We start from the raw sequence: 27,792 nt of genomic DNA on the forward strand, positions 1-27,792 counted from the left end.
TCCTCCTCCTCTCTCCTTCCAACAGAAGGAAGTGCCAGGGACTGGCAAGCCCAGGCAGGCAAGTGTTGATACACACAGCTTCTGTCAGGGAAAACATAAACCGGAGGCGTGTGTTGCCTGTTGCCAGCAGAGAAAAAGCAATGAAATGCCCCACATATGCTCTCCACATATGCAGAAGAAGGGATCCCGAGACACATTCATTGATCCAGGACATGCAATGTTAGCCGAATCCTGCAGCAGGAAGTCACAGCGAGAGACAGGTAACCTGCAAATAAATCTCCTTTATTTTATCAGGTTTTTAAAGGGTGACCCTTGGAGCCCCTAAAATTCTATGAAGCTATGATCTGTTTTAACTGTTAAGAGCATAAGGCGAGCCTGCTGGATCTAGCCAGGGGCTCATCCAGCCCAGCAACCTGTTCTCACAGTGGCCAACCAGATTCCCATTGTGGGAAACCAGCAAGCAGGACCAGGACACAAGAGCCCTCTGCCCTCCTGCAGACTATGGAGGCAGAGGATAGCTATTATGCCTAGTTTGTAGCCATCGATAGTCTGCTCCTCCATTAATTTTAAAAAGCCATCTAAATAGGCAAGCCACCCCTGCCTCTTGCAGGAGTCCATAGTGTTGCAGAGAGACAGATCCTGAATGCATTTGCTGACCCAGGCATGAAATGTTAGCCAACTCCTGCAGCAGGAAGTCCTGGTGAGAGGCAGGTAAAGGGTAAAGGTAAAGGGACCCCTGACCATTAGGTCCAGTCATGGCCGACTCTCGGGTTGCGGCGCTTATCTCGCTTTATTGGCCAATGGAGCCGGTGTACAGCTTCTGGGTCATGTGGCCAGCAGGACTAAGCCGCTTCTGGAAAACCAGAGCAGTGCACGGAAACCTTCCCGCCAGAGCGGTACCTATTTATCTACTTGCACTTTGACGTGCTTTCGAACTGCTAGGTTGGCAGGAGCAGGGACCGAGCAACAGGAGCTCACCCCATTCAAACCACCAACCTTCTGATTGGCAAGCCCTAGGCTCTGTGGTTTAACCCACAGTGCCACCCGTGTCCCGAGAGGAAGGTAACTCACAAGGAAATCCCATTTATTTATTTATTTATTTATGAGTCTCTGCCTCTCTGTTGTTTCAAAATATTGTTATTTATTTGGGGAGGGTATTAGACTGTATGCCTGACCCATAGCAGCCAATTCTTGGGGACCAAGGTCCCTTCTGCCCCCCCCAATAAAAAATTTGAGGGGGCTGGCCTCCCCCAAGTTGATGGGTATTGCTGTGGCATGTGATCAATTATGTGGGGTGGGGTTTACCTGCACCCCATATTTTATTCAGATTGGCACCCCTGGCCTGAGCCCCCTTCTAATTCCTGGATCCAGTACTGATTTAATTCCTGGAATAGCCAGGCTAGCTTCCTGGCAAGGTAATGGACTAAATATTGGTAGTTAAAGTAACCAAGGAAGTGGCTCCGTGCCAGATGAATAATGGGTGGGTCCCTCCTCCTTCAACTGCCTGGTAGTTAGAAGGACAAAAGCCACAGTTTGGAGTTGAGTTGTGTGAGACTGCAGGCTGTCCAGCTTGGAGACAGAGCCATACCTGATTTCTGCTTGAATCCAAGCCTGCTACCTTCAGGGGTGTTAATGCTGTGAACCCTTCCATCGTAAGCTCAGACCTGGGAGAGCACAGGGTTCAAATCCCCCCATTCGGCTATGAGGCTCCCTTGGCCTTGGGAGGATTAAATGGGGAGTGGGGAGGTTAGGCTGAGAGTGAGTGACCGGCCCAAGATATCACCCAGTGTGTTTCATGGATAATTGGGGATTTGAACCCTGGTCTTTCCCAGGTCCTACCCCGACACTCTAACCACTACACCACACAGGGTCTTATTATGTATACTTAGTGTATATACAATATACTATATATATGGCAGGTGCTCCATTGTCTCCCAAGATAGGCAGATGCCAGCATATATATGGTAAAAAATATACTCTCTACTTATACAATATTATATATAATGTATAGAGCTCTGCCTTCTCGAACACCTGGTTTCTGACAATCTTTTTAAAGGAAAAAACCTAGTCTTATATACGGAAAAATACAATATATGACCAATTATTTTGACAATATATCTACATTGGTACCATCAAAAATATTCAGTCACATTGATTTTGTATAACAAACAATAGTGTCTTTGGTAATAGTTATAATTTCTGTCAAAATTAAATTCCAATTTTTTTTGCACAAATTGACATTCCCACACAATAAATGAAAACCTACATTGCAGGGGGCTGGACTGGATGACCCTTGGGTTCCCTTCCAATTCTATGATTCTATGGTTCTATGTACCAAGTTTATTGCAATCCCTCCAACAATAAGGTAATACAGAAGAAAACATTATTTTTTTTTTACATTTGCAAAGGAATGCAGTACCATCTGTGTAGTGATTTCAAGGAGTTTTCCCTAAGAAAACTGGAAACAGACCTTAGTGGCTGCAGTTCTGAAATTGTATTGCAATCCTCAGGAACAATTTATGTGCCGATATCCAACTCCCGTATCTTTTAAGTGGTTCCATAGATCCATAATTTACATTAAGCAATATATAGTACAATTCAGAAACTAATCCTTTCCCCTTCTACCCATTGTGTTTAATGAAGTTCTGAATGGTGCTAAGGGTCTCAGAGCTTCTGCTTCCCACCGCCAGTCTGGGCAGAGAGCAACCTTGACCTCCCCTTCAGGCAGCCAAACACCAGGGCCAGCTCTGAATTCCTCAGCTCCTTTTCTTGCTCCTACCTGCCTGGGAAGCTGCACCTGTTGGATTCCTATTTTCTGCAAATGTGTGGGTGGGACTCTGCAATGACTCTCCTGGCTTTTCCCTTAGGCTGAAGGAGGATTCCTTTGGGATGGACAAGACACCCCTTCACCCAGGATTGGGACCTTGAATCCTGTGACTCTGGGGTACTGGGGTAGAGGCTGGCCCATCGACGAGACTCCCAGCTTGCGTCATCCTGCCAAGATCCATCCATCGGAAGGGGGTCCATGGAGCTCCATCCATCTTCCTTGGTCCCCCCAGCTGAAGGCTGGGGGATGGAGGGTGGGGGCCACCTGGCCAAATCTAAAGCCAGCATCCCCGGACATTGCCATATTGCTCAGAAGTTGTTGGAGGCTCTCAAAAGCAAGTCCCCTCCAGACAAAAAGCTGCAGGAGTTGCAGCAGCGGATACTGGAGCAACAACGGCGGTGTCTTGTCCGTGCCCTGGGAGAGGGGAGTGCCCCCACTCTGGGTACAAGGACTCTCAAGAGGAAGGTTGGCAAGGCGGCTGCCCACATCGTTGACATTCCAGATCCAGCTTCTGAAGGTAAGTTAGTTGCTTTGGAATCACAGAATTGTAGCATTGGAAGTGAGCACCAGGATCATATAGTCCAACTCCTGCAATGCAGAAATCCCTGCAAAGAATTATTATTAAGAGAATAGGAACAGCCTGCTGGATCAGGTCCATGTCCAGCATCCTGTTCTCACAGTGGTCGAATGCCTCTAACAACCTAGGAATCCAGATAGTTTGCCTCTTGGCCTGGAGGTTTCACAAGAGCACCCAAAGAGTCCTGGTTGATCAGGCCAAGGGGCCCCATCTAGTCCAGGCTCCTGTTCTCACAATGGCCATCCAGATGCCCGTTATGGGAAGCTCACAAGCAGGATGCGAGCACATGATCAGCCTCCCTCCTTGTGGCTTCAAGTAACTGGTATTCAAAGGACCACTGCTTCTGATAGAGCTCTGCCACCATGGCTAATAGCTGTCTCGTGTAGGAATTTGCCCAGTTTGTCAAAATTATTGTTAATGTTACACCAGTTCACCTATAAAGACTATGTGCACATTCAAAGCACATTTCCTCATGCAAAGAATTCTGGGCACTGTAATCTGTTGATGGTTGTTGGGAATTGAAATTGAAATTGAAATACTTTATTGTCACTTGTACAACTTGTATACAGTGAGATTACATGAGCACCCCCCACTCAGCTCTCTTAGTCTTATTTCCCCTCGTTTACTGACCCACCAAACTTGAAAGTCAGTTGCCCTGTTGTTATATTTTCATTCAGCAGCCTAACAGCCCACAGATAGAAGCTGTTCTTTACCCTGTTGGTACAACTAATCATACTTCTATATCTTCTGCCTGAGGGCAGGAGATCAAGAAAGTGCTAGCCAGGGTGTGAATCATCCCTGAGAATTTAACTCATGTTCTTCCATGATGTCATCCAGCAGATTCACGAGACAGCCCATAATATCTTGTGCTGTATTCACCACCCTCTGTAGGCACTTCCTACAAGTTAATGTCAAACCAGCGTACCACACCGTGATGCAGTATGAAAGGACACTTTCTTTTGTGGACTGGTAGAAGGAGATCATCAAATTTTGATTGACATTGTTCTTTTGCAATGCTCTGAGGAGATGGAGTCTCTGTTGGGCTTTCTTAACCACCTGGGTTGTATTGATTTTCCAAGTAAGGTCTTCACTGAGATAAACTCTTAGGAATTTAAAGGAAGAGACTCTCTCCACACAGCCCTTTCCGATGTACAGCGGGGCTAGTTCTCCTCTCTTCCTCCGAAAGTCCAACACCATCTCCTTTGTCTTGCTGATATTAAGGTGCAAGTTGTTCCCTAGGCACCATGTAGATATTTTTTGGACCTCCCCTCGATACGCTGATTCGTCTCCACCTGTTATTAAACCCATTATGGTGGTGTCACCTGCAAACTTAATAATTGCAGTAGACGGGTCAGATGATACGCAATCATATGTATACAATTGCAGGACAACATGAGGTAAATTACAGTTCCCAGAACTCTTTGATGGAAAGAAGGTGCTGAAATGTCCAAGTCATAGCAGGATTTAGCTGTTGGAGAATCTGCCCCCAATATATATTTATTTGTGGTTTTGTAGTGCATTGCCAAAATCTGAGTTTAATGTATCATGTGACTTTTCTCACTGATGAAGACCGCAGAGGAACGTCAGGAAAGGAGAAGAGGCGCAAATCACACATGATTCCTCCCCCTGAGATGTCTCAGAAAGAGAGAGGTAAAGTTATGGTGGACTGTGTGTGTGCTGCTTGGACCCATTCTTCATTCATTCATTCATTCATTCATTCATTCATTCATTCATTCATTCCTGCATTTCATGCTTTTTGAATCCATGCAGCCAGCCAGCCATTTTTTTTTCTTTTGCAGGACTTCAGGATTAACTGGTATTCCCCAGTTATTTCCCAACCCAAGCATGTCCCCCTTCATTTAATCCCCACAACAACAACCCTGCAAGGTAGTTAGGCTGAGAGGCAAAGTGACTGTCCCAAGGCCACACAGTGAGCTTCATGTGCAAGTGGAAGGATTTGAACCCTTCTCATCCTCTGTCGTCCCCTTCTCCTTGTGCCCTCCATCTTTCCCAACATCAGGGTCTTTTCCAAGGAGTCTTCTCTTCTCATGAGGTGGCCAAAGTACTGGAGCCTCAGCTTCAAGATCTGTCCTTCCAGTGAGCACTCAGGGCTGATTTCCTTAAGAATGGATAGGTTTGATCTTACAGTCCATGGGACTCTCAAGAGTCTCCTCCAGCAGCATAATTCAAAAGCATCAATTCTTCGGCGATCAGCCTTCTTTATGGTCCAGCTTTCACTTTCATACATCACTACTGGGAAAACCATGGCTTTAACTATGCGGACCTTTGTTGGTAAGGTGATGTATCTGCTTTTTAAGATGCTGTCTAGGTTTGTCATTGCTTTTCTCCCAAGAAGCAGGCGTCTTTTAATTTCGTGGCTGCTGACACCATCTGCAGTGATCATGGAGCCCAAGAAAGATTAAGGGCACAAGGAGAAGGGGACAGCAGAGGACGAGATGGTTGGATAGTGTTCTTGAAGCTACCAGCATGAGTTTGACCAAACTGCGGGAGGCAGTGGAAGACAGGAGTGCCTGGCGTGCTCTGGTCCATGGGGTCACAAAGAGTCGGACATGACTAAACGACTAAACAACAACAATCCTAGTTTCCCAACCAACACTCTAACCACTCCATCTTCCACACTGGCTTTCTCATGAAGATTAGCTATTGATAAACCTTTCCTGCTCCGTGAATTTTTCCAGTTCTATTTTAAAGCCATTGAAGATGGTGGCCCATCAGTTTAACTAAGAACCACTTTCGTTTATCCATCCTGGACCTTCCAACTTTCTGCTTCATTGGATGCTTACAAGTTCTGGTGTTATGAGACAGGAAAGAAAACTTTTCTCTATCTATTTTTTTTCCTGTGCCAGGCATAACTTTGTAAACTTATCCCCTGTTCCTGCTCCATCAGCGGAGGGGGCTTTTTGCTCGCTGAACCCTGTTTAAAATGTATGAAATAGACAATAATTTCCTCCTCCCTCCTGCTTTGTTTTAACGAGTGGCCTGAAAAATGCCTAGTGTGCCTCCCTCGCAGGGAGGGCCACTGCCACCCACATTCATCAAGGGAACTGTCAGCCTCAGTCCCCAGGAAGGTCCTTTTCATCGTTTGTCAGTGGTGAGATGGATGGGAGGTCAGAGGTCAGAGGCAAAGCGCTTAGCACTTAGTGATTTGAAGCAGTTAATGAAAAATTAAGCCACACTGGCTGTAAAATATTCATCTATTCATGGGAAGGAGGAGCGGGAAAGGAGGCTCAGGTAGGTGCACAAAGAATCCTAGAATTGTAGAGTTGGAAGGGACACCCAAGGGTCATCTAATTCAGCCCTCTGCAATGCAGGAATCACAGCCGAAGAATCCCTGACAGATGGCCGTCCACCATCCACTTAAAACCTCCAGTGAAGGAGAGCTTTAAGCAAGGAACAGAATTCATGGAGAAGAGGGCTATCAATGGCTACTAGCCAGGATGGCTCTACTCTGCCTCTATGGTCAATGCTTCTGAATACCAGTTGCTTCTGGAAACCACAGGAGGGGAGAGGGCTCTTGTGCTTGAATCCTCCTTGCTGGTTTCCCAAGATGCATTTGGTTGGCCACTGTGAGGACAGGAGACCAGACTAGATGGGCTACTGGCCTGATCCAGCAGGCTATTCTTATGTTGTTCACAACCCTGCTTGATCATAGAAAAAACCCTCCAAGTGATTTACAAAAAAAAAAAGAGGTAAATAATAAAACGATCTGTAACAATGATAAATTAGTACATCTGAAGAGTTAATAATAGTGTGAAAAATAGATTCTAACTCAGCTTTCTAAACACCTGGACAGGCTTGTCTAAAGAAAACCGTTCTTAGCTGGTGCTGAAAAGATTACAGTGAAGCTGCTTGCCTGATGTCAATAAGGAGGGAGTTCCAGAGTTTTTGCAGCTACAAATGCAGCTGTCTGGAGAATTTCTCACTCCTCAAAGACCCTTTTCCTGATGTGTTTAATCTAGGAGCCCATTTATTTGGTCCTTCTGCCTGGAGGGAAGGCCAGAAGCTGGCCAGGAGGATCCTGGGCCAAGCCCAGAAATACCCAAGGCCAGGGAACAGCAGCTCTCTATGGATGGCAGCAAAGGGCACCCCAGGTATGTCCTCTTTTGACATTTCCTCCCCACTCCCATTTCTGGAGAGCAAAGCTTTAAAAATAAGTGTGAAAATAGATCTCCACTGAACCAGCATGGTTTGTTGCATTGCTGCCTCGTTGTTAACTGGTGGTTTAACAAAATAAACCCAGTTCCTGGAAACCAGAGAAAGGGAAAGTGGGACCTGTTTGTGGACATCTTATTGGCCATGGTGAGGGCAGGATGCTGAACTGGATGGGCCCCCTTTGGACTGATTCTTATGGAACTGACAGCTCCAGAGGCAGCCTGTCTTGATTCCCAGGTTCTTAAGGCTATTTGGCCACTGTGAGGACAGGATACTGGACTACATGGGCCATTGGCCTGATCCAACAGTCTCTTCTGATGTTCTTATGCTTTCCACAGAACCGGAAAAAGGTTTGTTGACCATGTCCCAGGTAGAACAAAGCTCTTTAGGAAGGAGAGGTGGCACGCACCGCAAAGATCATGTCATGGAGAGAGGAGCAGCAGAAGCTGGAGAAGCAGATGGTGCTGCAGGATTGAACAAAATCTGCCAAGGCTGCAGGAACCAGGAATATCCAGATCTAGAAAGGGAGGCAGGAAATCTGCAAAGGCAAACTGGAAGCAAGGGTAAAGCAGGTTGCTCTGATGGGATGGAAACCAAGGATTCCCCCAAGGTCCACAGTGCATCTGCAGACACTGGGTGGATGTGCCCCAGAATACTCTCAGCCATCCGCAAGGGGAGGGTGAAGGAGACCTCCCGAATGGAGAACCAGCCCAGGTTGGATGGAGAGAGGAAGAGAATCCCCTACAATATTGATGAGGTACGGGAATTTATGGTGCAGAAGATGGCAGAAAGGAGAAAGATGGCCCGGGAAGAAAAGCGAGCTTTAAGGGAGGCACAGGAGGCAAGGAAGAGGAGGCTAAAAGAGGTGGAGAGGAAGCAGAAGGAAGCCTTCAGCAGAAGCAGGAGGAGAAAGACTTACACAGAGGAGGAAGTGGGGGGGAAGTTCAACCGAGGAAGCACTTCAACAAAGTATGCCAAGCATCACCGGAGCCCGGTAAGGATATAAGATGTGTGTTTGATTGGTGGAAAGAGTGGTTGGTGAGTTGTAATTCAAAAGTCCAAGAGAGAGCAGCAAAAAAGGGTAATGCAGCAGGCTTCTGTCCTGGTCCCAGTGTTCCTCAATGTCTTTATAAATGACTTCGATGAAGGAATTGAGGGGATGCTCATCAAATTTGCAGATGACACCAAACTGGAAGAGCTAGCTAATGCCAGAGAAGACAGAATTGGGATTCAAGATGTTCTTAACAGATTGGATAACTGGGCTCAAACTAACAAAATGAATTTCAATAGGGACAAATGTAGGCAGGAATAGCTAGCTGCTCAAATATAAGATGGGGGTACACCTGGTTTGCCAGTAGGACTTATGAAAAGGATCTACGGATCTTAGTAGACCACAAGCTTAACCTGTGTCTACAGTGTGATGCAGCAGCAAAAAAAAACCCCCCTCTATGCTATTTTTGGCTGCATCAACAGAAGTATGGTGTTCAGATCAAAGGAAGTCATAAAAAGGTAAAGGTACCCCTGCCCGTACGGGCCAGTCTTGACAGACTCTAGGGTTGTGCGCTCATCCCACTCTATAGGCCGGGAGCCAGCACTGTCCGCAGACACTTCCGGGTCACATGGCCAGTGTGACAAGCTGCATCTGGCGAGCCAGCGCAGCACACGGAACGCCGTTTACCTTCCCGCTGGTAAGCGGTCCCTGTTTATCTACTTGCACCCGGGGGTGCTTTCGAACTGCTAGGTTGGCAGGCGCTGGGACCGAAAGACGGGAGCGCACCCCGCCACGGGGATTCGAACCGCCGACCTGACGATCGGCAAGTCCTACGCGCTGAGGCTTTTACCCACAGCGCCCCTATTCTGCCTTGGTCAGGCCCCACTTGGGGTTCTCGGTCCAGTTCTGGGTGCTGCAATTTAAGAAGAATATTAACAAATGGGAATGTGGACAGAGGAGGGTGATCAAGTTGATAAAGGAAACCAAGCCTTAAGAGGAATGGCTGAGGGAGCTGGGTAGGCTGAAGAAAGGGAGACCCAGAGGAGATATGATAGCCATCTTCAAATATCTAAAGGGCTGTCCCATGGGAAATGGAGCAAGCTTGTTTTCTGCTGCTCTGGAAGAGAGGACCTGAACCAATGACAGGAAATGAGATTCCAACTGGAGGGCACCAGGTTGGGAAAAGCTTGCTCTATAAAATAATTCCAGCATTTTTGCAAAGTGGATGCTCTTTTCCATTTCAGGAACCGGAAGTCTCTCATTGGGTCCGCCAAACATCACGTGCTCTTCTGAGGGGTGAGGTGGGGTTTCCCAGGTAAGATGGTTGCCATCGCTCCCAGGTGCTGAGGAGTGGGATAGGATTGAAGCAACCAGTGCTATTTTGGGGTTTTTGAATAATGTTTTCCTTCCTTTCTGGTTCTTTTGTCTTGTCAGTGAGGAGTGCCCAGAGGCGTCCAAGATAGTAGCAGAAGTGACCGGAAGCTCAGATTTGTTTCGCACTAGTGTTAGTCACAGCCCTCTAAGGCTGAGGGACCTGGATGTTGCCCCATCGGAAATGTCCAGACTTTCTCCCCACAGAAGCAAACAAGAGAAAGTCAGAGCCATTGGCCTTCTTGCCAGGAGCCTCAGTGAACGGCTAGAAAATGAGACCAAAAGGCTGAGGGCCAGAAACAGGCCACTTGAATCTTCAGGGGACCAAGGGTGGCCAACGCGACCCCCATCTCTGTCAGAGAGACCTTCTGCCACCTCAAAGCCTGAGGCTCCACCTGCAGCATGTGAAAATACCTTTTGGGACCCCAACTATTTCCGTAGTCCATCACTGCATGCTCAGGAGAACTCTCTCCTTCCAGAAGGAGCAGCAGCAACCCAGGCTGCCATGGAGAGGATCTGGGCCTTCTTGTCCATTGCCAGAGTTCATGGTAAGGGACCGCAGTGGGATCTTTCCTCTGAGGCGGAAGAGCAACATGCAGCCAGTGCAAAAAACATCAAGGAAAGGTGGAAAGGTGAGCTGAGGCGTTTCCTGGGTTGCTTGTCCATGCTGTACCAACTGAGCTATCCCAGCACTCAATACAGTCATACCTCGGGTTGAAGTAGCTTCAGGTTAAGTATTTTCGGGTTGCACTCTGCGGCGACTCGGAAGTAACAGAACACGTTACTTCTGGGTTTCGCCGCTTGCACATGCGCAGACGCTCAAAATGACATCGCACACATGCGCGGAAGCGGCGAATCGCGACCCACGCACGCGCAGATGCACAGTCGTGGGTTACACTCTACTCAGGATGTGAACTGGGCTCTGGAATGGATCCCATTCGCATCCAGAGGTACCATTGTATATAAATACCTGTTTCTTCCATTTACTCTCTCCTCAACCAGACATGCTCTATGCTTGCTTCATTCCTAGGCACAAGCGCGAAATTGTTTTGACTGTAAATACAGTGGTACCTCGGGTTTAGAACTTAATTTGTTCTGGAGGTCTGTTCTTAACTTGAAACTGTTCTTAACCTGAAGCACCACTTTAGCTAATGGGGCCTCCCGCTGCTGCTGCCGTGCAATTTCTGTTCTCATCCTGGGGCAAAGTTCTTAACCCAAGGTACTATTTCTGGGTTAGCAGAGTCTGTAACCTGAAGTGTCTGTAACCCGAGGTACCACTGTATTTTACCTGCATTGTTTGTACTGCTGCTGTAGCTGAAGACCAATGCAAGACTATTCAGTTAGTAATCATAGTCTGTTGTCTGATTTCTTTGCTTAGAGGGGTAAGAAAGGTGGAAGCCAGCTTACTTTGTTACTGGACTTGCTCAAGAAGAGGCTTTGCAACCTAATTCCTATACTTCTAATTTTGCTGCCAAGGATGGGATTTTAAAACTCTCTTTAACCCACACACACGGGTTCCTGAAGGGATAAATTGAAACTAATATATCCTCTCTGAAGGTGGCCCAGTTGGGTAGAGTGTGGGTCTGATAATGCCTAGGTTGTGGGTTTGATCCCCGCATGGGACAGCTGCACATTCCTGCATTGCAGGAAGTTAGACTGGGTGATCCTCTGGATCCTGTCCAACTCTACGATTCTTACCCATTAAAACCCATTTGACACCTAGACATCATCCTCATTGTGAAAAAACTGAGCTTGGGTCTCAGGACTCAAAGCCGTCCATACATAATCCTTCCTTTTCTTCTAAAGGTTTTCTTGCAAGTAGGGGACCTCAAAGAGGACCCTCCCCTGAGACGCCAGGTGCCTCACCTGCCACACCACATCTGCAGTTCCTCACCCGAAGGTAAGCACCTCCTGATCCTCATGCACCTTCACTGCTGTGGTGCCCCATCAGAACGCAATAAAAGCCTGCATGATCAAGCCAATGGCCAGTCCAGCATCCTGTCCCCAGGGTAGCCAGCCAGGAGCCTGCTGGAAACCTGCAAGCAGAACCCAATCACAAGAGCCCTCTCCTTTCCTGTGAATTCCAGCAACTGGTACTACCTCTGACTGTGGAAGCAGAGCAGAGCCATCATGGCTTGTAGCCAACCAGAGCCCTCTCCTCCTCCATGAATTGGTCTAATCTGCATGCAGCACAGAGTTAAACTATGGAAGTTGCTGTTGCAGGAGGCAGTTATGGCCACCAACATGAATGGCTTTAAAATGATTAGACAAATCCATGGAGGGGAGGGCTATCAATGGCTCCTAGGCATGATGGCTGTGCTCTGATGGAGGCAGCAATGCTTCTGAAAGCCAGTTGCTGGAAACCACAGGAGGGATGAGTTCTTGCGTTCAGATCTTGCTTGTGGGTTTCCCATTGGGGGCATGTGGTTGGGGGCCACGGTGAGGACAGGATGCTGGGCTAGATGGGCCATTGGCCTGATCCAGCAGGGCTCTCTTTATGCTGCTATGTTCTAAACTCTCCTTGCAAAATGCAAATATCTTAAAAAAGGATTTTGGGTGCTCCAGTTTCCCAGAGAGCCTCTTTGCGGCTTTCAGCTTCTGCAAATGGTAGTTCAAGGATTTTGTGAAGCACAGTGACTTTCTGTTCATGAACAGTTCCTTTATGGCAGAGCTTTCCAAACTTTTCATGTTGGTGACACACTTTTAACACATGCATCATTTCACGATACAGTAATCCATTTTTACTAGCGTGCCGGAAGTTAAACTAACCCCTTTCCGGGGAGCTTGGGGAGTGTTCGCACGACACAACTACACAGGGCAGCTGACACATGTGTCGCAACACACAGTTTGGAAAGCTCGGCTTTGTGTGGTGCCTGCTTGTGTGTGTGTTTTAATATGAACCCAGAGAAGAGGAGCAGTGTTGTGTAGTGGTTAGAGTGTTGGATCTGGGAGAGCAGGATTCAATTCCCCACTCAGCCATGAAGCTCACTGTTTATCCTTGGGAGCAATCACTGCCTCTCAGCCTAACCCACCCTGGGGATTAAATGAGGACTAGGACCCTGGGAGAGAGCAGGGTTCAAATCCCCACATAGCCATGAAGCTCACTTGGACAAGTCACTCACTCTCAGCCTAACCTACCTCACAGGGTTGTTGTGGGGACTCCATGAAGAAAAGGGGACTAATCACCACCACCCTTGAACTCACTGGAGAAAAAGGTGGGCTATAAATGCAATAAAGAAAGAAGAGCAGTTCTACAGGTTGACCACAGGGTGGCACTGCCAGCCCATGCAAAAGCCATGCCAGTTGGGTGCGCCAAAGGATCCCCATAGCTGCTCAGGGACTTCCCTTTGGGCAGCTGCATGAGAAGAGGAGGTTGGGATAGATCCTGTGGTCAATCCTTACAGTTTCCATTTCTTTCAGTTGAGCTGTGTTGGCACAACTGTGAATTTCCTAGTCTCTCTACTGTGATTCCTGCATTGCAGGGGGTTGGATTATTATTCCTTCTCCCCCCACAAAAAAGGGGCGGGTCTCTATGACAGCAACAGCTGGGTGTCTTCAGGCCGAGGAAACTCCTTCCTGTCCAGATGGAGGAAGAGATCCTCAGCTGTGTCTGACCTGGCTTGGGAGACAACGGTACAGAAACCAGACAGAAAAGGCTGAGCTGGGTTTTCTTTTTCCCGATCAGTGTGATTACTTTGTCTCTTCTGAACTCCACATCCTTTGTGGGATGAGAGATTAGAGGTATTAAGGTGCTCTCTTTGGGTGCTGGGGGGTGAGAGCGGGAGGCCATGGCACCCTGCTCCTTTACCATCAACAAAGGGGGGTTTGCAGTGGCAGAGCACCCCAGGTGCAGGAGATCCCAGATTCAGTCCCCAAAGGCATCTATTAGGGCTGGTGCCTTCCTGTGTTCCCTGTTTAATTCAGCAAAAATGAGAAATAGAGTCTTACTTTATTTTAGGGGGTCACAGCTCAGTGGGAGAGCTCCTTCTTATTCTCCTTTTAAGTTCTCTTACTAGTTAATTGTGGATGATATAAAAACATTTCCCTTCTATCTGCTGCTGTTCTGTCCCTTCCCTTGGAACTCCATAAAATGCCTATTATTATTATTATTATTATTATTATTAGCTTTTCCCACACATTTCCCTCTAATATTTTTAGCTCAGCTTGGCAGTCAAGTCTTTGAAGAGGTTCCCTGCGGCTTCCAAGACTTGGCCTTGGTATCTCTGCCAGGAATGTCAGATGCTCTTCCGTCTTCTGTACAGGGATGGCCAGGGGGGAACGTTATTCAAATTGAGGACCACATTGTCTTCTCGGAAGCCTTCTGGGGCCACCTGCCAGTGGTGGGCAGGGCCAGAGAAAAAGAGGGCAGAACAACAAATGAAAATATTTATTATTATTATTATTATTATTATTATTATTATTATTATTATTATTATTATTTTCATCATATGAAAACCTCATAATGCAGTGGGCCATCCTCCACTGGAGGTTTTTAAGCAGAGGACCTGTCTGATATGCTTTAGTTGAGATTCCTGCATTGCAGGGGGGTTGGACTAAATGAGCCTTGGGAGTCCCTTCCAACTCTGCAATTCTATGTTTCTATGCTGACTGTGTGTGGCATGCTAAAGTCAGAAAGTAATTATTTTCCCTTGCTTTCTGGATGAGCAACTGTCTTGTTCTCTCTTGTACTAGAAACAAATCCTCTGTTCAGTTATTGGAGAGGAACCTGATTGATATATTGATTTCATATTAATTAATAAAATGTATGCACCACTTGATTGATTGCTTACATCCCCTAGTTTCCAAAGCCTGTTTTTATTATTGTGATTTTTCATAGGAATTTTATGTTGACTGCCAAAGGGTCTTTGTTTTTAATCAGTATGGTTCAGCAAATAAATAAATGCAGCTTATGTTTCTCCCTTTCTGTTCATATCAGGCCACAAACCAGCCCCTTGATGGAAACCTGCATTGCCCCCCACCAGAATTTCAGAATGGAAGACCCCAGGGAGAAGCCCTATCATGGGAAGATTCAGGGTGAGGAGATTCTCTTCCCAAACCTTTTCTTCTCTCCCTCCCTTCTTCGGTGACATGGAGTGCCTTCCACCAAGCTACAGTCACAGCTAATTTCTGGTGTCTATGCTCTGGTGACTTCTAGGCTAGACTGCCGCCTAGCCTAGGGTGGGGTGGGGCTGTCCTTGAAGACAGTTCAGAAACTGTGCCACCTACCAATTAGATTCCAGGCCCAATTCAAAGTGCTGCTCTTGACCTACATAAAACCCCAATCCCTTCAGGACCCTCTCTTCCCATATGAAGTGACTTGGATCCTGCAATCATCATCTGAGACCTTTCTTTGTGTGCCGGACCTTAGAATGAAAAAAACATATTATTATTATTGCCCGTAGACAATTTGTAAAGGCACTTAGATCATAGAATTGTAGAGCTGGAAGGGATCCCAATGGTCATCTAGTCCAACCCCCTGCAATGCAGCAATCACTTTTTAATGTGAAACTCATACAGCAAAAAGGAGAAGTAAAATATTAATTAATTAAGACAGCATATATTTTCTATTTTTATATTTATTTCATAAAATGTATATACTGCTTGATTGTAAAACAAATCAAAAGCTCAAAGAGGTATACAAAGAGATAAAACAAATTATCAATAAAAAAAATTGCAACCATAGTTTAAACCTTCTAAGCATCCGGACAGGCTTATCTAAACAGGAATGTTATTAGTAGCCACCAAAATGAGTGCAATGTAGGCACCTGTTTGATATCAAGAGACCGGGAGTTCCAAAGTTCCAATATCTGAACTCATTAGGTGCCTCTTAAACTACTGTTCTCCACTAATGCAAGTTATACAGTAATATATGTCCCCCTGGAGGGGCTCCACTGTCTTTTTTAGGCCACCAGAGAGCGCTGTTCTCTTAATAGTTAAGCACAAGGTGATTATAAAATACTGTACTGTAGTGCCTTTGGCAAGGTTTAAACCAGGGGTCAGCAACCTTTTTCAGCCGTGGGCTGGTTCACCGTCCCTCAGACTATGTGGTGGGCCAGACTGTATTTTTTGGGGGGGAAATGAACTAATTCCTATGCCCCACAAATAACCTAGAAATGCATTTTAAATAAAAGCACACATTCTACTCATGTAAAAACACCAGGCAGGCCCCACAAATAACCCAGATATGCATTTTAAATAACAGGACACATTCTACTCATGTAGAAACATGCTGATTCCCGGACCATTTGCGGGCCGGTTTGAGAAGGCGATTGGGCTGCATCCGGCCCCCGGGCCTTAGGTTGCCTACCCCTGGTTTAAACCACCCACTTATCCCAAACAGAGAGCAATAGCCTCCCATCCCTAGAGCAGAGTCCTGCTCCAGCATCTTCAGCCCTTTCCCCAGAACCACGAGGACTATAATCTTTATTTTTAGGGTATGGGGCATTGCTCTGCTGCAGAAGGCAACTGCGTGCAGAAGGTCTCAGATTCAATCCCCTGCGGTTCCTCCAGGTAGGGCTGGGAATACCCGCAGAGGTACTGCTGCCAGTCAGTGCAGGTAATGCTGAGCTAGATGGGCCAGTGGTGATAGATAGAAGGCAGCTTGTTTTGCGATGTTTTTAAAAGTGCAGCCTCATGAATTTGGATTAAGTGATTATTGCTGACACTATTTTTAAAACAGGGCAGAGAATTTGCCATTGACGGAACAGACTGCTGTCCGGCCTAAAATAATAAGAAAAAAACACACACCTAATCTTCTCTTCCTCCGTTGCTTATCTTAATTAGGAATTTTGTTGGATTCTGCTTAAACCCTGCAAGGGTGTCAGTGAGAAGCAATTTAGCAGACTGGGGCTGGAGAGTGGTTTTTGAATAATACCTTGAGATGCAAACTGCTCCTCCTGAGAGTTAAATAGGGTGTGTGACACTTCAGACAGTTAATGCGAGACTCTCTGTGCTCTAAAACACTCAGGATGACGTGTGTAAAGGAGAGGAGGGCATTATGTAGGCAAATGTCAGAACAGGACGAGAAAAGCCACCACCTGATGACTGCCAAACACAAATATTATTGGGTAGATTCTAAAGAAAGCCCTTCTTCCCACAGCACATAGTTAAACTGTGGAACTCTATCCCACAGGAGGCAGTGACGGGTGGTTTTTAAAGGGGATATTGAGGGCTACTAGTCACCGTGACTATTCTCTGTTTCCATGACTGGAGGCAGCAGTGCTTCTGAATGCCAATTACTGGACGCCACAGGAAGGGAGGGTGCTCTTGCACTCGGGTCCTGCTTGAGAATAGGGGGCTGGACTAGATGGGCCACCTTCGGCCTGATCTAGAAGACTCTTCTGATGCTTGTATGTTCTTTCTTTAGGGCTCCAGCCTAAGGCATCTGCTGGCAGCTTTCCCCCCCAGGGGCACCAGGTCTCTGGCCTAAGGTCCCCTCCCACCAACCAGCTCCTTGGCGGAACCATCCCTGCAAAAGAATCTTGTGAAATGAGTGAGACAACGGATCCCACCAGCCAGGTATGGGGCTTGTACTTCCCGCTCATTTCTAAGCCATATATGATTTGGGGGTTATGAAAGGGGGGCCCCCTTCAGGGCTGCTGATATTCTACATTACCTCTCCTGGTATGTCCCACGGAGGACCTTACGGTCTTCAAACAAAAACATCTTGGAGGTCCTGGGCCACAGGGAGGTTAGGCTGGCCTCAACCAGAGCCAGGGCTTTTTCTGCTGTGGCCCCGATCTGGTGGAACGCTCTGTCACAAGAGACTAGGGCCCTGCGGGACTTGACATCTTTCCGCAGGGCCTGCAAGACAGAGCTGTCCCACCAGGCCTTTGGCCAAGGCACAGCCTGACCCCCTCCTTTGGTAATCCTCATAGAACTCTATGAGGATTTCCCAGTAGTGATGTATGGAATTGAGAGCTGGACCATACAAAAGGTTCATCGCCAAATAATTGATGCTTTTGAATTATGGTGCTGGAGTAGACTCTTGAGAGTCACACGGACTGCAAGAAGATCAAACCTGTCCATTCCAAAGGAAATTAGCCCTGAGTCCTCACTGGAAGGACAGATAGTGAAGCTGAGGCTCCAATACTTTGGCCACCTCATGAGAAGAGAGGACTCCCTGGAAAAGACCCTGATGTTGGGAAAGATGGAGGGCACAAGGAGAAGGGGACGACAGAGGACGAGATGGTTGGACAGTGTTCTCAAAGCTACGAACATGAGTTTGACCAAACTGCGGGAGGCAGTGGAAGACAGGAGTGCCTGGCGTGCTCTGGTCCATGGGGTCACGAAGAGGCGGACATGACTAAACAACTAAACAACAACAACAACATAGAACTCTAGCCCAATGGTTGCCATTAATCTGATTTTCAACTGATTTTAGAATGAATTGATTTTAGAATGCTGTATTATTTTTACTGTTGTTAGCCGCTCTGAGCCCAGCTTCAGCTGGGGAGGGCGGGATATAAATATATTTTTATTAGTATTGTTATCATCATCATAGAATCATAGAATTGTAGAGTTGGACGGGGCACCCAAGGGTCATCTTATGGAACCTCCAGGCCCAGGAGCACTCTATCTCGATTCCCAGGTTCTTTGGGGTATTCAGCCGCTGTGAGAACAGGATGCTGGATTACGTGGGCCACTGTTGTGACCCAACAGGCTCTTCTTAGGTCAAAGGGGAGGCAGCCTTATTCCCTCTGTTCCTCTGCTTCCCTTCAGGCGGAAATCCAAACCTGCAGAACTTTTCAAGGTCTTCCCACCAGGACAGGCAGTTGCTCTTGCAGCAGCAGAATGAGCTCCTGCAGGAGGAGAGGTGGACAGCGCAGTGCTGGCAGCAGCTGCTCAGGCAGGCAGAGGGGACCCCCCTCTGGCCTCTGGGCAGGAGAAGATCCTTTTGGGTTTTTTTACAGGAGGGCCCTGAGATGGAAGCTAAGAACATAAGTACATAAGAAGAGCCTGCTGGATCAGGCCCATGAGCTACCAAGCCCAGCATCCTGTTCTTGCAGTGGCTAAGTGTCTCACAGGACTTAGTAATTCAGATAGTCTGCCTCTGCATCTGGAGGTTCCATAAGAGCATCAGAAAAGCCCTGCTGGATCAGGCTAATGATGCACTTAGTCCAGCATCCTGTTCTCACAGCAGTTGCAAGCAGGATCAGAGCACAAAACCCCTCTCTCCCTGCTGCAGCTTGAACCATTTCTGCCTCAGACAGTGCAGGAAGAGCACAGCCACTGTGGCAAGTACCATAACTATCATTAGCCCTTCTCCTCCTTTATGAATTTGTCCAGTCCTCTTTTTAAGCCACCCACCTTACTGCCTCCTGTAGCAGTGAGTTCCATAGTTTAACTAAGAAGTGCTTCTTTTATCTGTCCTGAATTTTCCAACACTCAGCTTCATTAGATGGCCCTGAGTTCTTATTTATTTATTTATTTATTGCATTTATATAAAACCTTCATTGTCCAAGGACCTCAAGTCGGTGTACATGGTTCTCTTCCTCCTCCCCATTTCATCCTCACAGCATCCCTGTGAGGTAGGTTAGGCTGAGACAGTGACTGGCACAAGATCACTCAGTGAGCTTCATAGCCAAGCCTTTGGGCAGCATGCAGTTGGACTTACTTTCCTTTGTATAAAACAAGCCTGAAGGAGGCCCCCAACCTGCTTACAGGTCCTTGTATCATCAGTGGAAACAGTAGGTCCTGGCAAGTATTAACCACTCTCAGTTCCAACCTGATAATTGCCACCTGCCCAGATTTTAACTTGTCTGAATTAATTTTAAGATGTATTTTAATTAATTGATGTCTGATTTTTATGCATATTGTGTTGTTTTCATGATGTTAGCCGCTCTGTCAGCCAGGGCGGGCGGGATACAAATAAATTATTGTTATTATTATTATAGGTAAGTGGGGATTCGAACCCTAGTCTCTCAGGTCATAACCCAATACTCTAAACCATCACACCACACTATTATTTGATTTGGAAAAATAAAAATGAAATGAAAAAACCAGCATCAAAAATTAGCAGCAAAGATTAAAACGACTAAACAGGTCCCAGAAAATACAAAATAAAAAGATATTCGCCTGATGCTAAAAAGCTAATGCCTTGATACTTACTTTATGCAGGTTGTTTTGTTTTGTTTTAACCAGAGAAACACCAGCTGTGGAGTGGAGACCACTTTATGACTAGCACCCACAATATTTCCAACATTATTCCATTCTAGTCCTTGGAAAAATTGTGCACCCTTTTTTCAAATGGTCATGAATACAGTGAAAAATGAGCATAAATATACTGCTTTAAATACAGAACCTCTGTACCTAACTAATGTTAGGGACCCATCGGGGATTCTCCCTTCCTGCTGTTTGCAGGATGCTAATTTCACATTTATTTATTCATTTCATACATCACTTAATCGTAAAACAAAACAAAAATATCAAGGCCGTTTACAAAAAAATGAATGACAATACTGTAATTGGAGACTTTCAAAAAGTTAAAATAGTAATAAATGGATTGAAACTCACATCAGTTTTCTAAACACAGGCTTGTCTAAACAAAATGTTTCTAGCAGGTGCTGAAAAGAATGTAGGGATGACACCTGCCTGATATCAACAGGCAAGGAGTTCCAAAGATCGCCACACTAAAAGATTAAATTATTGCAAATGCAGAACGAGGATTATATGACCATCCAACTTCTGTTTAAAAGCCTCCAATGAAAGAGAAGTCACCATCTTCCAAGTTCATAGAACTGGAGAGGTTGAAGGGACCCACAAGGAAGGGTAGTCTCAGCACAACCCCTTGCAATGCAGGAACTTCAGCCTTATTCCCTCAAAATAAATTCTCTCCCTTCCCATTTCAGGATGCTGGAGAACCAGCCTGTTTTGAAAGAGCTCTTGTGCTGGGGAAGGAGGAGGAGGAGGAGGAAGGGGGCAAGAAGGAGACCTCTGGTTCAGGAACCTTCAGTGCAGCATCTTCAGGAAGTTCAGGAGGCAGAAGCAGCCAACAACGACTCCAGGATGAGGCTTACAACACGTAAGGAATGAAAAGACAAACCCTCCTTTTTTTTTTTTGCTTAAAAGTGGCCGCTGGTCTGAACTGTCAAGTGGACAAGGACTTAGGTTAAAACCTCTCCATTGTTATGTGCTACTTATTTACTTATTTTTATTTATTTGTTATAGATCTAGCCCAGGGGTCAGTAAACTTTTTCAGCAGGGAGCTAGTCCACTGTCCCTCAGACCTTGTGGGGGGCCAGACTATATTTTTTTTGGCGGGGGGAGAACAAATTCCTATGCCCCACAAATAACCCAGAGATGCATTTTAAATAAAAGCACACATTCTGCTCATGCAAAAACACCAGGCAGGCCCCACAAATAACCAGAGATGCATTTTAAATAAAAGGACACATTCTACTCATGTAAAAACATGCTGATTCCTGGACCGTCCATGGGCCGGATTTAGAAGACGATTGGGCTGGATACGGACCCCAGGCCTTAGTTTGCCTACCCATGTTCTAGCCCCTTCCCCAGGAGCTCAGGGTGTCATGCATGGTTTTCCCCTCCTAGATGGGCCACTGGCCTGATCCAGCAGGCTCTTCTTATGTTCTTATGCCAGGAGAGATGGACTGTTGGCCTGATTCCGTGCAAGGGCTGTCCATTTCTCCATTTTCTGGCTCTGCCTCTCACTGTCTCCCCAGAACAGGTCAAGTCAGGAGGGCCTGCCTGTGTGACACTGAGCAAGTGCTAAGGGCACTTTATGATGATCCAGTGGGGAGGCTGCAGGCGTTGCCCACCCTCTCTGCTCCACAAGCCCACCACAAATCCTACCCCCGCAAACCCTTCATGTACTGTCAGTTCCCATAAACCAAGCACTGGGAGCCAGCAGAAGGCTGCATGTTTTGTTAATGGAAAGGCTCTCCAATAAATCTTTGCATGGAGCTGATCTATAAGTCACGTCACTATTGATTATAGGTCAGCCGGGCCTGTCGAAAGTATGGCTGCCTTCACTTTTGCTTCTTGTTGATGGGGCGAGGAATGGGGTGAGATGGCTAACCGAGCTCCACCGCAAACACACTGTCCTTGGAAGTGTTTGGACGCCTTATTCCGTTTCCGTAACTCATTTATTTCATGGCTCGTTTATTTCATGAGATTTATACACCACTTGATGGTGTGTGGGAGGGGAACCCTCAAAGCAGCTGACAAAGATGAAACGAGAAAACCAAGGAAAAAATAAAATACTTTAAAAATACAAGTAGTTAAAATATTTAAACAAGTGAAAATTCACACCAGCTTTCTAAGCATCCGGGTAGGCTTGTCTAAACAAGAATGTTTTGAGCAGGCATTGAAAAGAATACAGGGAAGGTGCCCGCCTGATATCAATAGGCAGGGAGTTCCAGAGTGTAGCTGCTGCTGCACTAAAAGTTTCATGTTATTGCAAAAGCAGAACAGGGATTATGGGCCACCTGTGGAAGTGCCAATTCCACCGATCGAAGCAGTTGAGTGGGCACAGGTGGGGCAAGGGGATTTTGTTGGTAAACTGGTCCCTAGTTGTTAAGGGCTAATGGGGACCCCTTGTTTTTTTTTAAAAGATTTTTTATTAAAGTTTAAACAAATTTTATCATAACAAAACAAAACAACACAATAACAGACAAAAAACAGTATAAAACATAAAAAAACAAAAAGAAATATATAAATTCAAATCTTAATTTCTTGTAGCTTACTTTCCCGACTTCCTCACACCTCCCCTTTCTGTATTCCAATTTCTAGTTTATTTTCAGCAAATCCTTCCTCTATTTTGACTAATTTTAATATTGCTTATTTTCTTTTAAATTAACCATTACCGCTACTAACCACTTATCTTCTAATCCCCCATCATTTTAACATTGATTAATTTTGCTATATTTCTTTACTTATTACTCATAAAACATCTTTGCATATTCCTTTCAACTATGTCACTAATGCCGCACTATCTTTATATCCTGCATCACTTTAACATTCAAATAGTTTGCAATGTTTTTGCAGATAGTCTTTAAATTTCTTCCAATCCTCTTCCATTTGTTCTTCTCCCGTGTCTCGGATTCTGCAAGTCATTTCTGCCAGTTCCATGTAGTCTATCAATTGCATCTGCCATTCTTCCAGGGTGGGCAAATCTTGTGTCTTCCAATACTTTGCGATGAGTATTCTTGCTGCTGTTGTCGCATACATAAAGAAGGTTCTATCCTTCTTTAACACCATCTGGCCGACAATGCCCAAGAGAAAGGCCTCTGGTTTCTTAAGAAAGGTATACTTAAATACCTTTTTCAGTTCATTATAGATCATTTCCCAGAAAGCCTTAACCTTTGGGCACGTCCACCAGAGGTGAAAGAATGTTCCCTCAGTTTCCTTACATTTCCAACACTTATTGTCAGTAATGGGGACCCCTTGAACTTGGCCCAGTAGCAGATCAATAACTAGTCCAGTTCTCTGAGCACAGGTGCTGACAAATCCTCATTCCTTGATAAGGCCAGAATTCTGCACTGACTGCAGCCTCTGGATCGAGAGAAACCCCACATGGAACAAATTACAGTAACCAAATACTGGCATATAGAGGCCTCTCAATGGTTGTTAGCTGTGATAACTGGGCACAGGCCTAGTAGCAGCTAGGATTCCCACATTGCATGGGTTTGGACTAGATGATCTAGTCTACAATTCTATGATTCGATAACCCCGCAATTGATTTGTCGCCTTCTCTCTGTATGCAGCCTTGGCACTAAGTGTGGGAAAGTGTTGTCACACAGGGATCAAGTGATGGCAGCAGCATCCCCTGGTTGGAAGCCACAGCTGGGGTGTCAAGAGGCTGAGCATCTTAATTCTTACAGGGAAGGATCTGCAGGTCCCATCCTAGAGCCTGGTGGCTTGGAGATCACAGGTAAGGATAGAAAGGGTGCTTGTGGGGCACATTGCAGAATGTGTTTGTGATGGGGAAAGTTTACAGCATTTGGGACTTTTTACTTTGGAGAAAAGATGAGCAAGAGATGACGCGATAGAAGTTTATAAAACGATGCACAGCATGGAGAAAGTGGATGGAGGAAACTTTTTCTCGCTTTCTCATAATATGAGAACTCCAATGGAGAGTGTTGGAAGATTCAGGATGGATAAAAGAAAGTCCTTCATATTTAAACTATTGAATTTGCTTGCACAAGAGGTAGTGATGGCTACCAACGTGCATAGCTTAAAGAGAATTGGACAAATTCATGGAGGAGAAGAGTATTGATGGTTACTTGTCATAATGGCTATGCTCTTCCTCCACTGTTGGAGGCATCAATGCTTTTGGATACCTATTGCTTGAAGCCACAGTAGAGGCAGAGGGTTCTTGTGCTTAGAGCCTGCCTGCAGTTGTCCCATTGGGACATCCGGTTGGCCATAATTTTTCCTATTTTATCTGGATTTGGTTGTGTTCCAGGTGTATTACTGACCACTTGGTTGTGCTTCCGCAAAACCATGACCTTATATTTGCAGTATCGTTTCTCTCTCTCTCTGCAATAACCATTTCTCCACTCTGCATCCTTAAGTTGTGGACCAGGTAATGTCAAAAAGGCATGCTGATTTTTCTTCTGCACCTCTCAAACATTTGCATTGTTACTTGTGACAAAATAATTTTCAAAAAAATAAAATAAAATCAGCTAGCAAGTAAGAACTGCCTGTCTTCTGTTTCCTTCCAGGTCATGTGGAAAATGAGGAAGAGCATTGCATGGAGAACGTTTGCCTGACAGAGAATCCCAAAGAAGATAACAATCCTTGTAGTTCCGCCTCCGACAGGAGTCCAGGGAGTTTGTCTTCTGCAACATCCTCTGCCAAATCATTTGGCTTTTCTCAAATGCTGGAGAGTCCCAGGTCTTGTTCTGAATTTCTAAAGGCCCGTGCAGTTCTAGTCAATATCTCCAGAAGCTCCCTTTCTGCCTCTGATTCTGAGAAGGAAGATTCCTTTCAAGATACAGATGTGAGCCTGCCAGAGGAATTTGCCTTCCAGGAACAGCCCCCTGACAGTTGTAGTGGCAACAGGATTCCTACAATCGCTGCTGTGTCACAGGCAGAAACTGGTGTGGATGGAGAGTTGCTGTCATCTGGCAGCAGATACCACTTCCGAGCTGCTTCTTGGAGTGCCCATTCAAATCAAGATGGCATGCCACCTATGCGCAGCCAGGAAAAGGCCCCAGAAGGCAGGCCAGAGAGCCAATCTGATTCTGTGGTATTATCAAACAGTGGAGGGCCAAGATCCCTTCTCTTTCAAGCCCAGACACCAAAGACTAGAGAAGAGGCAAACTCTTCCAGAGTTTCAGACCAGTGGCCTCATGCAAACAGCAAAGGCAAGATGTTGTTTCATATATGGGCCAGGGAAGAGAAGAGCACTTCCTCACCTAGCTGTGCCTTTCAGCATCCTGCGGGTCAGGACCCTTTATCAACCCTCAGCAAAACTGGAGGGGATGGTGAAGATCAAAACACATCCAAATTGAAAAGCCAACATGAGCCTGTAAGAGAAGCACCTAAAGTGTCTTTGAAAAGTGTGAATCCTATCACTGACCAGCTCCAGGATTCACTTGGTTCCTCCAAATCCCAGTCCGTTTTGGAGAGTGCCAATAGTTATACAGAAAATTCAGGTGATGAAAGTTGCTCCAGCAACAGCAGGCCGTGTGAAGGTGCTACTGCACAGATCATTGGAGTATCTCTGGGTGATGAAGAGGATAGCACCTGTTTGCATTCCCCTGAACCCACAGATCTGGCATCAGAAGGAAATCAAAATGCAATACGTAGTCAAAGCAAAAAGGAATCTGGGGTGGCAGTGCCTGGTTCTAGTTCCACCAAACCTGTGGAGGAACCCCAAGTTAAGAGCTGCCTTTTGCAAAGCGACGAAGGGACTTTCAGCGATGAGCTTCTGTCTCAAATGAAGGAAGATCTGTTATCACCTGTTGACGATTTTCTGACATATGAAAGCAATGATATGCCATCTCTGACCGAACAAGATGTCTCCTTTTCCTCCCAAGGCGAGGATCTTCCCACACCCCCTGAGTCTCCACCAGAGCAACTTCTGTTCCCTACATGAAATACCTCCATGGAAACAAATGCCCTGTCCTCATCTGAAGTGTGTAGGCCAGAGGAGGTTCATAGAATAATAGAACTGTAGAGCTGGAAGGGATCCCAAAGGGCCACCTGATCTGATTCCTGAAATACAGGAATCACAGCTAAAGAATCGTACAGCATCTACAGTTGCTAAGGTGGGCAGGGGGAAAATATCATTAAGTGGTCCATCAAGACCCTTAGCAATTTTCAAGTGCTTTGTTGGTGTGGGGAAAAGTTTGACCCATATGTTTTTCTTTTTCTTTTTAGGAATGGCATAATCAAAAGCCAGGGTGGCATTTTAGGGGGGCGATTTATAGTTTTAAAAAATTAACGAAGAGGATATAAAGGACCCATCTCGAGCAAGTGGTGCAATTGGAGAGCGGCCCTTTAGAACAGATTAATCAGGAAGCTGAACCAGGGAAGGAGTTAGCTATAAAATAACGGATTGGAGAGTCAAAATGGGGCTTGCGGAACACGGGAGACATATTAAACTCCCTTTACCATTATGTGCCCAGCACTCTCCAGGCTGACAGCCAGATATATCGTTACCAGCGAGGCCTCCGTCTCGTGATTCTCCTTCTTTCAAGGTCTAATATTTTCTTTGCCGTGCCTTTGATCAATATTAACCTCTTGGGTCAATAAATCTTAGTAGCGGCCTCCAGAGGAGTCATTAGCTTTCATAGGAAATGATTATTTCTCCGTTAAACTCTGCATTTCATTTGCCCACCATCCATCTTTTTCAGACACTGACGCACGCAGCAATCCTTCCTGAAAACAAGGGCCTCTATGAGGTATAAACGGCGTCCTGCTCTCCATCCCTTGAAATGCTTTGGGTTCATTTAAATTCTGTTCAGGGACCACAAAGTGGTTTCCTGGACTGAGAACAGTTTTAAAAAGCAGCAGCGGCTCACATGGAAGCAGAGAAGTCTCTTGGTTAAAACTTGAAATGAAAAAGGGTTCCACACCAGCCATTTGAGTCAAGATTCCCTCAAGGAATCCTGGGAACTGTAGTTTAAGGGTGCTGAGAATTGTTGGGAGGCCCCTATTTCCTTCACAGAGCTACAGTATTCTCAGAGTGGCTTAATAATTATAGAATTGTAGGGTTGGAAGAGAGCCCAATGGTCACCTAGTCCAACTCCCTGCAATATTGCAATCCCAGCTAAAGAATCCCTGATAAGTGGCCATCCAACCTCTACTTAAAAAGCTTCAACAAAGAAGAGTCCATCACCTTCTGAGGGAGTCCATTCCACTGTCAATCAATCCCTCTTCCTGGGGACGTGTGAAATTGTAGCTCTGTGAGGGGGGAAACTACAGTTCCCATGATTCTTTGGAGGAAGTCATGCATTTTAAATGTGTGTTTAAATGTGTGGTGTGGTGCTTCACATCATAATAGACTTAGAGAGTTGGAAGAGCCCTGAGGGTCATCTAGTTCAACCCCCAGCAATGCAGAAATCTCAACTAAAGCATCCATGACAGATGGCCACCCGACCTCTGCTTAAAAACCTCCAACAAATGGGAGTCCTATCCACCTTCTGAGGGAGTTCATTCCATTGTCAGATTTTCTCTCTTTAAAATGGTTATTAACTTTAAAATCTTTTATCATATAGTTTTTAACTTTTTTAAGGTTTTAAACTGCTTTGATATGTTTGGTAATTTAGCGGTATAGAAATAAATAAAGTGTTGGATTAAAAAAAAACAGCTAAAAGGGACGGTGAGTTATTTGCAAGAACCTAAGATTGCTCTTTTTATACCATGTGCTTGTATGTCCTG

The 27,792-nt window shown here is 45.8% G+C and overlaps 1 protein-coding gene across 3 annotated transcripts; it reads left to right on the forward strand.

Annotated features, from left to right (window-relative positions):
- On the forward strand, positions 1-27,717 carry CCDC187 (coiled-coil domain containing 187). 3 transcript variants are annotated; one of them, XM_081897768.1, is made up of 14 exons: positions 1-260; positions 943-1,062; positions 2,868-3,344; positions 4,974-5,054; positions 7,385-7,516; positions 7,916-8,571; positions 9,813-9,883; positions 10,003-10,571; positions 11,746-11,839; positions 14,876-14,973; positions 17,306-17,457; positions 20,790-20,962; positions 23,667-23,833; positions 24,627-27,717. In XM_081897768.1, exons 3-14 carry the CDS (start codon positions 3,026-3,028, stop codon positions 26,003-26,005), a joined length of 3,891 nt encoding a protein of 1,296 aa, XP_081753894.1. In that variant the 5' UTR covers positions 1-260; positions 943-1,062; positions 2,868-3,025; the 3' UTR covers positions 26,006-27,717. The 3 variants fall into 3 exon arrangements, with proteins under 3 accessions (XP_081753894.1, XP_081753895.1, XP_081753893.1); XM_081897769.1 differs by lacking the exon at positions 943-1,062 and having other exon boundaries at positions 2,644-3,344; XM_081897767.1 differs by lacking the exon at positions 943-1,062.
- Positions 27,718-27,792: the final 75 nt, after the last annotated feature.

This window comes from Podarcis melisellensis, assembly GCF_964234715.1.
Source record: "Podarcis melisellensis genome assembly, chromosome: Z".
In the NCBI taxonomy this organism is placed as follows: Eukaryota; Metazoa; Chordata; class Lepidosauria; order Squamata; family Lacertidae; genus Podarcis; species Podarcis melisellensis.

What these genes read in the sequence shown, in the direction of transcription:
- CCDC187 (XM_081897768.1), top strand. Translation starts at nt 3,026, where the DNA reads ATGGAGCTCCATCCATCTTCCTTGGTCCCCCCAGCTGAAGGCTGGGGG. An exon ending in CCAAGCATCACCGGAGCCCG is followed by an intron (nt 8,572 to 9,812) that starts GTAAGGATATAA and finishes TTTCCATTTCAG; the next exon opens with GAACCGGAAGTCTCTCATTG. An exon ending in GGTGAGGTGGGGTTTCCCAG is followed by an intron (nt 9,884 to 10,002) that starts GTAAGATGGTTG and finishes TTGTCTTGTCAG; the next exon opens with TGAGGAGTGCCCAGAGGCGT.